The sequence below is a fragment of the Notamacropus eugenii genome, chromosome 3 (assembly GCF_028372415.1).
Source record: "Notamacropus eugenii isolate mMacEug1 chromosome 3, mMacEug1.pri_v2, whole genome shotgun sequence".
Lineage (NCBI taxonomy): Eukaryota > Metazoa > Chordata > Mammalia > Diprotodontia > Macropodidae > Notamacropus > Notamacropus eugenii.
The window spans coordinates 6,053,456-6,067,461 of NC_092874.1; the positions used below are offsets into that span (position 1 = coordinate 6,053,456).

Genomic DNA, 14,006 nt, shown 5'->3' on the forward strand with positions numbered 1-14,006 from the left:
GAATGGGCAACAAAAATATATTGGCATCCATGTTGGATAAGGCCTCTGTGGAAGGTAAAGTTGGGAGGTCACAGATGTACTAAATCATATGCACTTCATAGAGGCACAAGAAGCTTGGCTTGTTATTTTTGGGTCAGCACAGTGGGGAAGCTGGGTCTAGGATCAGATCCTGGTTCCACTGTTGACTCAGTCTGAGACTGCTTTATGAGAAGGGGATGGGCTCAGTTCTAGCACTTGTCCTCTCCGTGGTTCAGCTCGGCGCTCCTCACACTTGATCCCTTCATCCTTCCCTCTCCCCATCATTCTTTCATAGCATCTCTTCCTCGCATCTATTGGCACCACACTCATCCACCTTCCACCCCCTTCCCACCATTTTTACCTGTCATCTGCACTACTGTAATAGTCCCCCAAAGAGTTCTGCTTTCAGTCCATTGTATCCAGTCATCGTCCTCCATCTGTTACCAAAGTGACTTTTCTAAAGTGCACATCTGGTCACATCATTCCCTGTGCTCCAGGAACCTCACTGGCTCCCTATTGTCTTTGGGATGAAATAGAATCTCTTTGGTTTGGCTTTTAAAGTCCCTGGAATCTACTTCTAATCCATATTTCGTAATTGACTTCCCATTACTGCTGACACTACATCCCCTCACGAAATCACACATCTCCCACGATTGCCTTTGTCCAGGCTGTCTGGGCTCTCCCTTGGCAACTCTGCCTCATGGACTTTCTAGGTCCCTTCACAGCCTAGCTCAAGGCCCCCTCCTCTGAGGAGCTTTACCACCTGGATAAAGTGCTCTAGCCTTATAGTAAAATAATATTCTGTTTGTAAAAGGATGTTAGAGACCAGTGTCTACTGATAAGGGAATTCTCTGTTCCTCTTCTCAATCCCTTGGGGAAACAGTGGGACCCAGTGACTGACACTCTAGACTCCCCACTCCCTAGCAGAGGGGAAAGCATGGAATGAGAAAGACCATGGTCAGTGGGTACCAGTGTGCAAGAGGTTGTAACCACCTGGGCTGTAGGAGACAAATGCGGTGGCTGGTTCTGTTTGTGCAGCTGACAATAGAACTGATGGTGGCTCATTTTCCTGGCCTTTGCTGCACTCTCCTCTCTCAGTAGGTAGATGAGCTTCCCAATATTTCTTAAGAGTTCCTTTTTACAAATGAAACTAGTTTCTTTGAGATAATGTCGATCACCATGGCATTGCTACTGTACACATCTCATTACTCACTTGTAACCAGGAAGAAGCAATAGGCTGCACATCATGCAGATGGAAGAGGAGAGAAAGAGAAGACAGAAATGGATCTTACAAGTGCAGCAAATGTTTACCAGGGGAATCGCATTGAGAGGCTTGAGGAGAATAAAAGGATTCTGGATGTATGTTACTGTAACTTCCTAAAGCAGCAAAGACAAGTATGGATCCAGATTTCCTCTTTGCAAACAAAGTAAGTGGCTTGGCAGAGCAGGACCTGATATGGGAATGATACGTAGTCTTCCCATGGTGGGTTTGAAAGAAAAATCCTTCCTATGAAGGGCTAAGATTAGGGAGTGGCCAGAAAGTCTATTTCCCAAGAATGGACACTGAGGATGGAGATGGGGAAAAGTGCTAAGCATGCTAGTTTAAGAAGGATATCTCTAAGCTGGAGAATATTTGAGAGGGAGGCTAGAATGGTAGCACTGAATGAAGGTTTGCATGTATTTCACATGAAGATTGGTTATGGAACTGCAAATATATAGCCTAGAGAAGAGATGGTTATGATAGCTGTTGTTAAGGATTTGTAGGTACAACACATGGAAAATATGTTAAATCAATTTTTTGGCCCCAGAGGGTAAAAAAAGGAAAGCCAAAGTGGTAATGTGGCAAATTTTGGTTTGATATCAAAGGAACAAAAGAAGTTCTTCACACTTGTAGTTGGTTAAAATAAGATTGATTCAGGATTCTGGAGACTCCTGGAACACAAGTTCATGGATTTAGAACTAGAAGGATTTTAGAGGTCATCCGCCACATTTTATGAATGAGAAAACTGCGGCATGGCAAAAATGAGGTGACTTATCCTGAGCCACACAGCTAATGAGGGTCTGAGAGGCATCTGAACCCAGGTCTTCCTGTTTCCCAGTCCAATGCCTTAGCTTCTACCTCACTAAGGGTCTTCAAAGCAAGAACTCATGTTGTTCATACGGTTGTTCAGTTTTTTCAGTTGTCAAACTCCTCGATTCCATTTGTGGCTTTCTTGACAATACTGGAGTAGTGTGTCATTTCTTTCTCTAGTTTATTTTACAGATCAGAAAACTGAGGCAGTGTTCAATGACTTGCCAAGGTCACATAGGAAGTGTCTGAAGCTGGATTTAAACTCATTTCTTCCTGACTCTGGGCTCAGCACTCTATCCATGCAATACCTGACTGCCCTTAGGTAACATCTACTTGAATGATATTATTCATTCACCAACATTAGTGATAGAAATATGTTACGTATATTTTAATCTTATAAAGATGATATGATTTTGAAAGAGCTTTAGTGATCTAATCATAGACTTTCCAATTATATTAGAAATATGAATCCCAAATATTTGGGGGTAATAATTTATTACCCTGTAATAACTTATTAATACTGTATAGCATAATGTAATATTATAGAAATATACTCAATATTTAGAAAAACGTTTATATAAATTTAACAAAAGGAAATATGACAGAACACTCATCCTCTACTACTAATTATGGTAGCAATTTTAGTCTGTCTGGTGTCCAGATATTTATTTTTCCACACTAATATAAATATTTAGAAATAGTTTGGTTTTTTTAGCTGGATAACCCTTAAAGGTAAACACTGCAGGACAAGAGGCAGGGGGACTCCCAAAGAGTCAGTAGCTTCATCTTCAGTTTCTAGCCCACACAACTTGCTCGACAGTTAGGTTTAAATTACCGTAACAGAATATGCAGTCCATTCCTCCAGAATATAAGCTAGCCACCGAGCTGGAGACTCACATGGTCCAATGTTCTTACTGATTCGATTCGATTTGGACTGAACTTCCCAGCCTTGGGGGGCCCGGACGTGCTCCTGAACCCGCCACTGCCTTCTGAGTTGTCATGCCCAGGATAATCTGCTTTCCCTGACTGTCACTGAGGTGAGCTCCCTTGGCACCTCCTGGTCAAGCCTTGGCTCCTCAGAACGCAGCCCGACAGGACTCCGACCTCGTCCCTCCGGCCGGCTCCGTCATATCTGCCCCGGCTGGCTTCTCACAGGGGGCATCTCCGGCTGCCCAGCAGGCTCTGGGACGGGAGCCAGCGCAGCGGGTCTGCAGAGGGAAGGCTGGCCCAGTCGGCTGGTCCCCTTCTGTTGGGTCTCATCGGGGAGGCACCTCCAGCCAAAGGTCCCCCAGCTGGGTCGGGGCTCCCTGGCCCCGGCAGCTCCCAGGGACCACTCACGGGCGGAGGCAGGGGACGGAAGGGGCGGAGGTGGGCACTGCGGAGGGGACGGAAGGGGCGGAGGTGGGCACTGCGGAGGTGACGGAGGGGGCGGAGGTGGGCACTGCGGAGGGGACGGAGGGGGCGGAGGTGGGCACTGCCGAGCTCTGGGGGGTCGGAGAGGTCCCGCGGGGTGCGGCGGGGCGGTGACCGTCTCTGAGTGCCCCTATCTAAGCTGGGGGGGTGGGAGGGGGCAGGTCCTGCCCTGCGGGGGGTCACGGACCCCACAGCTCCGGAGGGCGGAGGGCTGGGAGGGGGGCTGCCCTCGGGGCCAAGGCCACCCGCACCCCGGATTCTCCAGCCCGAGAAGTCGGGGTGTCTGCTTGTTTTCCGTCCATCTTAGATCTCCCAGCGTGGCCCGCCTGCCCTCTCGGAACCTCGGTGTCTTCTTCTGCAGACCAGACCCGACCCTGAGGCCTGGAGGTCTGCTGGCTGACCCAGGGGCGGCCCCGGAGGGGACCCTGCGGCCCCCGCGCCTCGGGGGCCCGGCCTTTGGCCTCGGCCCCAGTCTCCCCTCTCCGCGTCCCCTTGCCTGGCAGCCCGAGGCTCCCAGGGGCCGAGGAGGAGCCAGGGGGCGGGGCCTCCCCTCGAGGCGCGTTCCGGACGTTCCCTTGTTTGCGCGTTGCTAGGAGACGGGGCTTCGCGGCCCTAATCCGGTTGGCGCTGGGGAGTACGGGCGGGAAGGGGGCGGGGCTTCACAGGGCGCTGGGGGGAGGATCCGGGCTGGGCGTCGGGGGAGGGGCCACTTATTGACAGAAAGGCGGAGCTCGGAGGCGGGGCTGCGAGGCTGGGGGCGGGGAGGGCAGGGGCGGGGGGCGGAACCTCAGGCTGGGGGCGGGGTCGGCGGCGCGAGGCGGCTTCGAACCTCGACCTTGTTTGGACGTCGCTAGGCGACGGGTCTAGGAGCGCCCAATCAGGAGCCGCGCTGGGCCTGACGCCACGAAGGGGCGGGGCTCTCCGCTGCCCCGTTAGTGCCGACCGGCGGACCGGCCTGAGGCGCCGGAACTCGTTTACCTCCCAGCCTCGCCCTCCGGACGGCCGCTGCCCAAGCGCTCTCCGACCGGGCGCGGGGTTTGGGCCGCGGGGAGGGGCTGGGGCAGGCGCTCGGCCCGCGCGCCGGCCCCTGACATCTCGACGACCCCGAGCACAGCGGTCCCGGGGCGGGGCGCAGGTGAGAGTGGCGGGTTCGGGAGAGGTGGGGAGAGGGTGGTCGGTGGCGGGGGAAAGTCAGCGGGGAGGGGCGGGGCGGGCGCACCTGCCCCAGGGGAGGGAGGGGCCGGCGGCCGCCTGTGCGCCTGCGCCACAGCAGGGGCGGGGCCCCGGTGTTCGTGCGCGCGTCCGCGCCGCTCCCGGACTGGCGGGCCACAGGTGGTGCCAGCCCAGCGAGCCGCTGTAGCGGGGCGGGGTCGCGGGGGCGCCGCGCGGCCAATGGGGGGCGGCGGAGGCGGGGCCTCGCGCGCCCGGCGGCCAATGGAGGCGGGCGGGGGCGGGGCGCGGCGGCCGAGTGCGGCTTCCCGGCGCCGAGCGCTCAGATCGGCCTCGGGAGCCGAGGCGGGCGCACGCGAGCCTCCGCCGCTGTCCGGGCTCGGTGGGTGCGCTCGCGGCTGAGCCGCGCCGGGGGAGGCCGGGCGGAGGGGGGCCCCGGGCGTCCCTCTGACCGCGTGTGTCCTTGGCCCCCAGCTCGGCGCAGCCGCCGCGGAGCCGCGGGCACCCCCGGGGGGCGGCGGCCATGGGCAACGGGCTGTCGGAGCCCGGCCCCGGCCTCCTGGCCGGCCTGCCCCCCTTCCAGTGCTTCCACATCGTGATCCTGGGCCTGGACTGCGCCGGCAAGACCACGGTGCTGTACCGCCTGCAGTTCGACGAGTTCGTGAACACGGTGCCCACGAAGGGCTTCAACACGGAGAAGGTGCGCGTGACGCTGGGCAACGCCAAGACCGTGACCTTCCACTTCTGGGACGTGGGCGGCCAGGAGAAGCTGCGGCCGCTGTGGAAGTCGTACACGCGCTGCACGGACGGCATCGTGTTCGTGGTGGACTCGGTGGACGTGGAGCGCATGGACGAGGCCAAGACGGAGCTGCACCGCATCACGCGGCTGGCCGAGAACCAGGGCGTGCCCGTGCTGCTGGTGGCCAACAAGCAGGACCTGCGCGGCTCGCTGCCGCTGGCCGAGGTGGCGCGCCTGCTGGCCGTGGGCGAGCTGGCCGCCTCCACGCCCTGGCACCTGCAGCCCACCTGCGCCATCATCGGCGACGGGCTGCGCGAGGGCCTGGAGAAGCTGCACGAGATGATCCTCAAGCGCCGCAAGGCGCAGCGCCAGCAGCGCAGGAAGAGATGAGGCCGCGGGCGCGCGTGGGCCCCCGGGGAATAAAGCTGTGGACGGTGCCTGTCTGTCTGTCCGCGCGCCCTGCGAGGAGGGGTCCGGGGCCCCGGGGTGGGGGGGGGCGGGCCCCCGCCCGGGCCTCGGGTGCCGGGCCGTGGGGCCCCTGGAGGCGCATGGGTTCGTTGTCCCGACGCGGAGCATGCTTTGGGGGGTAGTGTTCTCGTTTCTTAGAAGAGCTGGGCACCCCCCGGGCCTGGGGCGCCGCCTTTGTCTGTCGGGGGGCTCGCTCCCAAAGACGTCGGGCTGGGTCGGGGGGAACAAAGAGAGTCGTAGCCCGGTCCGGTGCCGACGGGGTCGGGGTGTGTGGGCTTTGTCTACCTTTGCAGTATTGGGGGAGGCAGCTGAGCTTTAGGGCGGCCCTCGGGCGTACCTCTTGTTTACAAAGTGGGCAAACAGGACGAGGAAAGGGGGAGAGCCTATTGTTGGTACAGTGCATCCGATGATCACGTTGGAGTGCGAGCATCCGAAAAAAGGCTGTAGCAGAACTTTGTCTTCTAAAGCGTGCTGGTGCTCTAGGAAACCAGGCTGGGGAAAAGCCCCGTCACTTCAATGTGAAAATGTGCTTTTTTACCAAAAAAAAAAAAAAGTCACCCTGTTCTACCAACCAGCAATGACTTGTAACTGCCATATGTTTATAAAACATCACCGTTAGTTCTCTGTGTAAAGAAACTTGATTTGTACAGCCAGCCACTGTTTGCTCTGAAGGCGACCAAAATGCACTTTAACGGGGTGGGTTTTGTTTTGTTTTGTTTTGTAGTGATACAGCTGATTTTATGGAACCTTGGTTTAAATAAACAAAAGTTAAAATTGCAGCAGCTTCCAGTGGAGATCTTTGCATGTTTCCTACCTGCACTAGTGACGGCCACTTAGTCAAGTCTTTTCATGGACACGTGGCTGACTTTCATGTCAATAAACCCAACCCAAGTCGCTGGGGAAGGAGTTTTCTTCGTTGTCTACTAGGCTGCAGAAGTAGGCCGTTAGGAAATGTAAGTTGTCATCCAGGGTATATTGTGTGTTAACAGGAGAAACGTTAGAGTAGCTTAGGCCAGGGGCAGCCACAGACATCCCAGAGGGCATCAGGGTCTCTTTGGGAAAGAACTGACTTTTTACCTTCTGTGCTAGGGCTCACACTATTAGATCATAATGGGAAGCAGTCATCCACGTGTCATTAATAAAACAATTGAATATTTAAGTGTTCAGCCTGCAACACCCTTTGAAAGGGCTTTCTGGAAGCTGCTTAGCTGCTGTGTAATCTGACCACCTGGTTTGTTTCCAGGTGAACAAATTTGTCTTCACCTTATCTCACCTATTGTAATTTTATCATCATGTAATTCCTGCTTTTCCCTCTGTCTCTTCCCGCTCTTGCAGCAGCTTGTCCCTTTACTTAAACAAAATGTACAGAAATGTCATGCCTTCTTTGATTGTGCCACTTTGTCACCAGCATTTTATCAAAGGCAGCAGACCCACTATGGCCTGCGTGTCAGTAACGCTGCCGGAATTCTCTTAAGTGATCGCTGAAGTGATCTTTGTGAGCATAGCAGGGTCAGGGTTCTGCGTTTTCCACCTCTGTTAAGGACTCTGGGATGACTTGGAGGCATTTAATCTTTCTTGCTCTCCTCCCTAGGTCCCAGAGGTAAGCCTGGGGCCTCTTTAAGGCAAAACTTTAATAGGTTCTACTGTGTGGGAAAGACTTCCAAGTACCCTCCTGGTGACCCACAAATCCCTGCACCTAGCCTGGGCTGATTAGGGAGGCCCTGACTGCCTGCTCTGGAGACACGGTGAATTCTTCTGTCACAGTAACCTGGTTCCAGTCCCACTGCTGCATCTTTTGAATAGTGAGTTACTACTGTTAAGGATACTTCGGGTAGAGCTCTTGAAAAAATTAACTGTTCAGTTACAAAACTTGTTTTCCTTTCTCCTGCTGTAGCTTAATCATTTTCACTCAGGTTCATAGAAAATTTCTTAGCAAAATTGGAAGGACTTTAGAGAAAAAATAATTACTCATTGTTCTTTATAAAACGACTTATTTCTGCAAGAGATTTTTCCCACTATTCTGACAGTTATTTCATTAACCCAGTATTTCCAGCCACCACCAAATCATGTTAGAATGAAAAACAGTTAACTTTCCAGCAGTAACTTTTTTAGGGTATAAAAGTACTCAAGGAATTTGGAAAGGGTATAAGCACAAAGAAATTGCTTTTGGGAATATTAAACTCCAAATTTTCATAATATAGGGGAAATGTCGATATTCATGAAGTTCATCCCTGACAAAATTATGGATTGAATGGATCGCTGGATATATCATGAGAGCTGTCAGAAACCAGGAGCCAATCTGTGAGGGGCTGCTAAGAATGTGTTTCATTTCAGTTTCCATAGAAAAGCAGGTTGACCTAAGAGATGTCATGAACTGGCCAGGGAGACTGCAAGGCAAGGTAAATAGAACCAGGGCCTGGAAGTTATTTGGGAAGCTGTGATATTGTAAATGCCATCCCCACCAAAAAGAGCAGGAGAGCATCCCTCCTTGGGGAGTAGGGGAAGGAGGGAAAGGTTGGAGGAGAAAGTATTGGAACAAGGGACCCCTGGGCAGATGACTTGGCTAAGACCATCCCCACTGGGCATCTTCCACCTCTGTCATTTCTCTCACACCTACATTTTCAGTATAATTCTAACTGTACTGTAACAATATATTTTCCATAAGAATACTGCTTTCATGTAATGGTTATTTTAAAATAACAGCACTAACGCAAACCAACCACCAATTTCTATACATTGCAAATATCCTCTGTCTGGTCTCCCAATCTTGGGGCCCTGGACCCTGGTGGACTTTGATCCCACCCAGCCTGGTGTCAGGGTTTTTCCCCAAGGCACAGCACTGGGCCTTCCCTCCCATCTCACACCCCACTTTTCATCCCTAGCTCTGGTGTGCCTGTTTTCTCTTTGTGCTGGCTTAGCCCAGAGCCTGGCACGTAGTAAGTACTTGATATGAATGACTGTCCTCCCTTCTTTGACTTTTGTTTTTTTTACTAAATGAAGTCGATGCACTCACTAGTAGGGGACTGCTTACTGGCTGACTAGTCTCATAATCCTCGCTCTTCTTTACCTGTAGTGCTTGAAGGCCACCAGGTCTTTACAGACATTTGCTTGTTACAACCTCCCAGTATCCCTCAGACTTGGGTAATCCTGGGGTGAAGTGTCCTCCTTTTGTAGACAAGGAAACAGAAACTCAAGTGAAAGGACTTGTCCGTGGTCCCCCAGCTTTCACCCAGGCCCCTCCTGTGTGGATGCCATGCTTCCTCACCTCAGCCAAGGGGCAGGCATTCTTTGGTCAGTAGGTCCTGTCCTTATTATGAAGGAACATCTTAACACGGAATTCTCTGGTTGAAGAAAGACTTAGGATGACCTATAGGCAAGCCAAAGGATGATGGGAAGAACCGTAGCCATATAGAGAATGCATCATTCACCAACAATAATTCATGTGTGAGGAATGGTGTAGATTATATGCCGCTCTCTTCTATGGCACCATACCCAGGGCCTGGGCACAATGGGGGTGGGGGTGGGGGAGCTCCTGGCTTTTAGTCTCCTTTAAGAAGTCTTGTAAAACATAGACAAAGTGGGCCATGGAGTATGGAGATTGACTTCCCTCTTGTAAGCATGTAATTCAAAATATCCCAGAGGAAAGTTATACTTAAAGGAGGAAAACCAACCATAGAATGAGCAACCATATGTACTCAAAGTTGTCCCTAAATCTTGGAATCACTGCTCACCCTGAGTCTGAAGGCCCTTCCCACATCTCCTCCCAGCATTCTGCAGTAGGCTCCAGAGTCTCTCCTTTCACAGCCTTTGCAGCCAAACTGGACTCTTGCTGTGTTCTGAGCTCAGTGTCCTTTCTCCTGCCTCTGAGCTGGCCAAGGCCTCCCTCTTACAACTACTACCTTTCTTCCAGATTCATCCTAGGGAGCAGCTCTTCTGGGAAGCCTTCTTGGGTGTTTGACTTTGGCAGGCCCTCCAATCCAGCCAGTCCCTTCAGGATTGGGAATTGGCATCATACTCCCAGGACCAGCAGGGAAAAACACAAAACCAAAACCAACATTCTTTCCCAGTCATTCTAAGAATATTTCATTCAAAACAAAACACAAGTTCAGACTTTTTAGCTATCAGGTCTTACAGGCCAGAATCTGAACTGGAGAGTTTTCATTGCTTATGAAAGTGAATTTGCCTCTAACATTCAATTTCATTGAAAAAGAGGGGAAAATTTCCCCCGAGTTCAGCTAGAAAATATTCTTAAATGTAACATTCCATGGAGTGGTTGAAGGAAAAGGATGCAGTTAAATGTGTTGTTTTTTTTAAATATGCATATTCTGAACTAATATATGAGGGCCTATAATATGCGTATAAAAAACAATTGGCTTCAGCTTTGTTTTCCATATCCAACATCCCTGGTTTAGGATTTTAAATAATCCATTTAGAAAGGGGGAAAAAAGAAAGTCTTGCCCTTTTTTAGGACCATAATTGTTGTGAGAGATGCACCCACTTCCTGACATCTCTAGGAGCCCCCTTATTCTCCCCCCCCAAAAACTGAAGCATTCAAGATCTAATCATCAATGGGTTAAGTTCTCATGCCAAGTTATGGATAGTAATTTCTTGTGATACCTGCCCTAGAGAGCAGAGCCAGTTCTGAAATGGGAAGTACCAATGCTTTGCTATGTGAGACACCTGATCCAGGGTGGACTATACAGAGGAAAGCAAGCTAGCTGGACCCAGATGGAGCCTGGGCAAGCCAAAGAAAGCAGGGCAAGAAAATACTGCATTGTGGTAAGTAAAGGGGGAAATGGAAATGGGGAGAGAGAGGTAGAAGGGAAAGAGGAAGGAGGCTGGGGGTGGGGAGGGAGAGCCAAGCTCAGAGGACCATAGAGAAGCTTGAGGAAATAGAAGGGTGATTCCCCACCGTGTTGTGGGATGGCTGTCTTAGCTAGTACATTTTTACCTTCATTCTCTTAGCTCAGTTGATGAAAAAACTAAGTTCCCTTTCTAATGGTCTATTTTTTTTCCCCATGGGTATCTTTTTTTTCTCTTCCATGGTAGAAACCTACAGTCAAGTTCAGGGTCACCAAGGCCTGTCGCCTCTCCCTTAACCACCTCTCAGATTCACCTATTCCATGGCCCCATTAATCCTGACCCTCGTACCCACGTTTTCAAAGCTTCAGGTTCAAGTGTGGCAGTTGTCCTTTGGTGTAAAATAAACAAAACAAAAAAACAACCCTGCTGTGTGAAATCTGAAGCTTTAAATGTCCTGGAGCTTTTATTCCTGTGCTTAGAGTTGACCCAGGATAATGGGGGAGCCCGGAAGCCTGGGCTCTCTGGGTAGCCAAACAAAGCGTATGGCCTGGGGCAAGTTACTTCTGCTTCCCTGCCCTGAGGCACCTTCCAGAGGCTCCCATCACTGGGGAATTTCTACATGGGTGTAAGGAGGCCTCACTTTCATGCTGTCTTTTTTTTTAAATTAAATTTTCTTCTGTATTGGGAACTTTGCCATTATTAGCTGAGGTTAACATTATGAATATTAAAAAAACAAACAAATTGTTTATGTAACCATGGACTTCTGTTTCATAGGTTTTAAAAGCTACATATCAAACTGAACACACTGGTAACACAAAGGCCCTGTCTGTGCCTTCTTTGGGCAGTTTGTGTCCTTCTCTGCATAGCTTTTATGTCTTTCTGTTGCTCTTGTCCCCCTCCTCCTCTTTTTCTTGTATTATAGGAGAAATTTCCATATCAGAAGTTCCCTCTGCTGATCCAATCACACGTCTGGATTGCCCCTTCCCTCTTGGCCATTCCCCAACAACAATACAAACAAAAAATTAAATTATTACCCGAGTTCCTTCAACTTACCTATTGGCCGTTCTCTCCAGTCTTTAAAACCCTGATGAGTCTTTTCTGCACCACTGCCAGGCAAGCATAAACACTGCACTCTCATATATCCTGACTAGCCCAACATGGCTCCCCGTTACCTACTTGATGGAGTCCAGGCTCCTCTGCCTAAGCCTGTCTGGAGTCCTGCTCCTGCTGCCTGTCCACCTTTCTTTCCAGCTCATCCTCTGCACTAAAGAAAGCCCTCCTCATGGGGGCAGGACTTGGGGGCCATGCCAGGGGGCTGCAGGTCAAATGGGGGTCCAAGTGTCTGTGGTCTTTCTGAGGACCAGCCATTCTAGATGGGGAGAGGTTCATTCCTAATTGAATGGTAAGACACTGGATTTGAACCATAGCAATCCTTGACAGTCATCTGAAAAAAGTTATAGAAAGGACCTTTGGCTTGAGTAGTGCATTACTCACACCTGCTTAAATGACCTGCCTTTGAACAGGTCTTTACCACTTGTTCTTGGGTCAGGTAGGCTAATTCCTTCATTCACTTAAGTCATCATTTATTGTGTGGTAGACACTCATTAAAACAGTCTTCAAGAAGTTTGAATCTAATAGAAGAGATGAAGCAGTTATGGGCAATACCATTCAATCACAGTGGTTGTAGAATACCATGGGGTACCAACTGAGAAGCTCTCTGGATTCCTTTAAAGGGGGGGGCCTCTCTCCTGGGGGAGAACCAAGAAAGGAGGAGGCAGCCTCTGGGCTAAACCTTCCAGGTTGGGACAGGACCCAAACCTAGACAGCTTAGCAGGGAGAAAGAAGAGGCAGTGAGGACGGGGCTTTTTGGAAGCTCTGGCAGTTCCAGAAAGAAAGGGGCAATTACATTAACCGACTGATGGGGGGGGGGGGGGGGGGGTTCAGTTTTATAAGGCACCATCAACAAAAACACTGTGACCAGTTTTTTTTGAGGTGGTTAGAACAAACGCCTCTGTGGGTACTCGGGCTGAAAGCAGAAACAAGCTGAGTGAGGATGGAACCCAGCCCGCCTTTCCCAAACCTTAAAACTATTAACTGTGCTGACTGCCCACAGCTGCGTGATGGCTGCAGTGCTGCTGGCCAATCAGGATTCATCCCGAAGGTCTGGGAGCCAGAGGCTGTTTGTTCAACTTTCTTCATGGATCCTAAGAAGAAAATTCATTTTTATTTCCCATCACATCCCCATCATTCCTCTTAGCAAAGGAATATAACGAAGCCAAACCAATCAGCACCTGGATGGGTCTGACCCGTGGGCCTTCTTGAGTACCTGTTACCAGTGGCCCACCTTCTCTGCCACTGTGAGGCGTCCAGGTGAGTGCTCCTTTCCTTGATGTTCGTTCTCTTTTGTGGTGTTGTGGAGGTCGCTGAATTGTTCTCTGGGTTCTGCACACTGTCTTCATCAGTTCACAGAGTCTTCCCAAGCTTCTCTCCATTCCCCTGCCTCTTTCATGATGGTCCCCATTTTTTTCAACCATTCACAAGTCAGAGGAGATTTGTTTCCAGTTGTGTCTTCTTGTTACCACAAAGAGGGCTGCTTTGAATATTTTGCTACATGTATCTCTTTCAATCTACTTCCCATTCAAGAGAAATCTTTGAGAGCAGAGGTCTACTCTTAGAAACCTGGGGGTGAGAGGGAACCTTTGTCCAGGGTCATGAGTGTGCTGGGAGCTGGCTCTTCCCCCACTTTATGGTGCTTTAAAAAAGCAAATATGCCTATCTACCTATATTGGCACGAATACCCAGGTCACTATATACGTGTCTATGTATGTAGACTTAGGGCGATGGTTTGGTAGAGCCTGGGGGTACCAGCTTTGTATTGAAAGATCAGAGCAATTCTGAATGAAGGGGAAGCAGTAGGTGTCATGACCCTTGGGGAAGAATTTATCAGGGACTTTAGGAAACAAGGACCAACAGAAGAGTCCCAGCCTGGAGGAGGGCTTGCTAAGGAAGAAACAGTGCTTCCTTCCTTTTTCCTTACAGAAGGGCTTCTTCTGCTCAGACAGCCTGGACAAACCAAGCCAGCTTCATTCCCTCACTCATCTGTCCACACCCCCTGCACCCCCAGCCTTGGGGTTGATTCTCAGGAGAACACAGAGACAGGGACCCCACTGGAGGCCAAAGTGCTGGGTACTGTTTTCAAAGGAGGGAATTCGAAGACTTTTCTTCCTCCGTCGTCTGTGCCGGATGTGGCTGCAAACCGATGATAATGGAAAGTGAAGGGGTAGGGCCATCCTAGCCCCGGGCTCGGCACTTCGGGCCGCCGGA

The 14,006-nt window shown here is 50.9% G+C and overlaps 1 protein-coding gene and 1 long non-coding RNA gene across 2 annotated transcripts; both read left to right on the forward strand.

Annotated features, from left to right (window-relative positions):
• LOC140532382 (uncharacterized) lies at positions 1 to 3,450 on the forward strand. Its single transcript, XR_011976485.1, has 2 exons — positions 1 to 1,445; positions 2,270 to 3,450. It is a non-coding gene; the product is annotated as an uncharacterized lncRNA (long non-coding RNA).
• A 1,068-nt stretch (positions 3,451 to 4,518) lies between these two features.
• Positions 4,519 to 6,658, forward strand: ARL4A (ARF like GTPase 4A). Its single transcript, XM_072650800.1, has 2 exons — positions 4,519 to 4,637; positions 5,147 to 6,658. Exon 2 carries the CDS (start codon positions 5,196 to 5,198, stop codon positions 5,799 to 5,801), a length of 606 nt encoding a protein of 201 aa, XP_072506901.1. The 5' UTR covers positions 4,519 to 4,637; positions 5,147 to 5,195; the 3' UTR covers positions 5,802 to 6,658.
• The last annotated feature ends 7,348 nt before the right edge of the window (positions 6,659 to 14,006 follow it).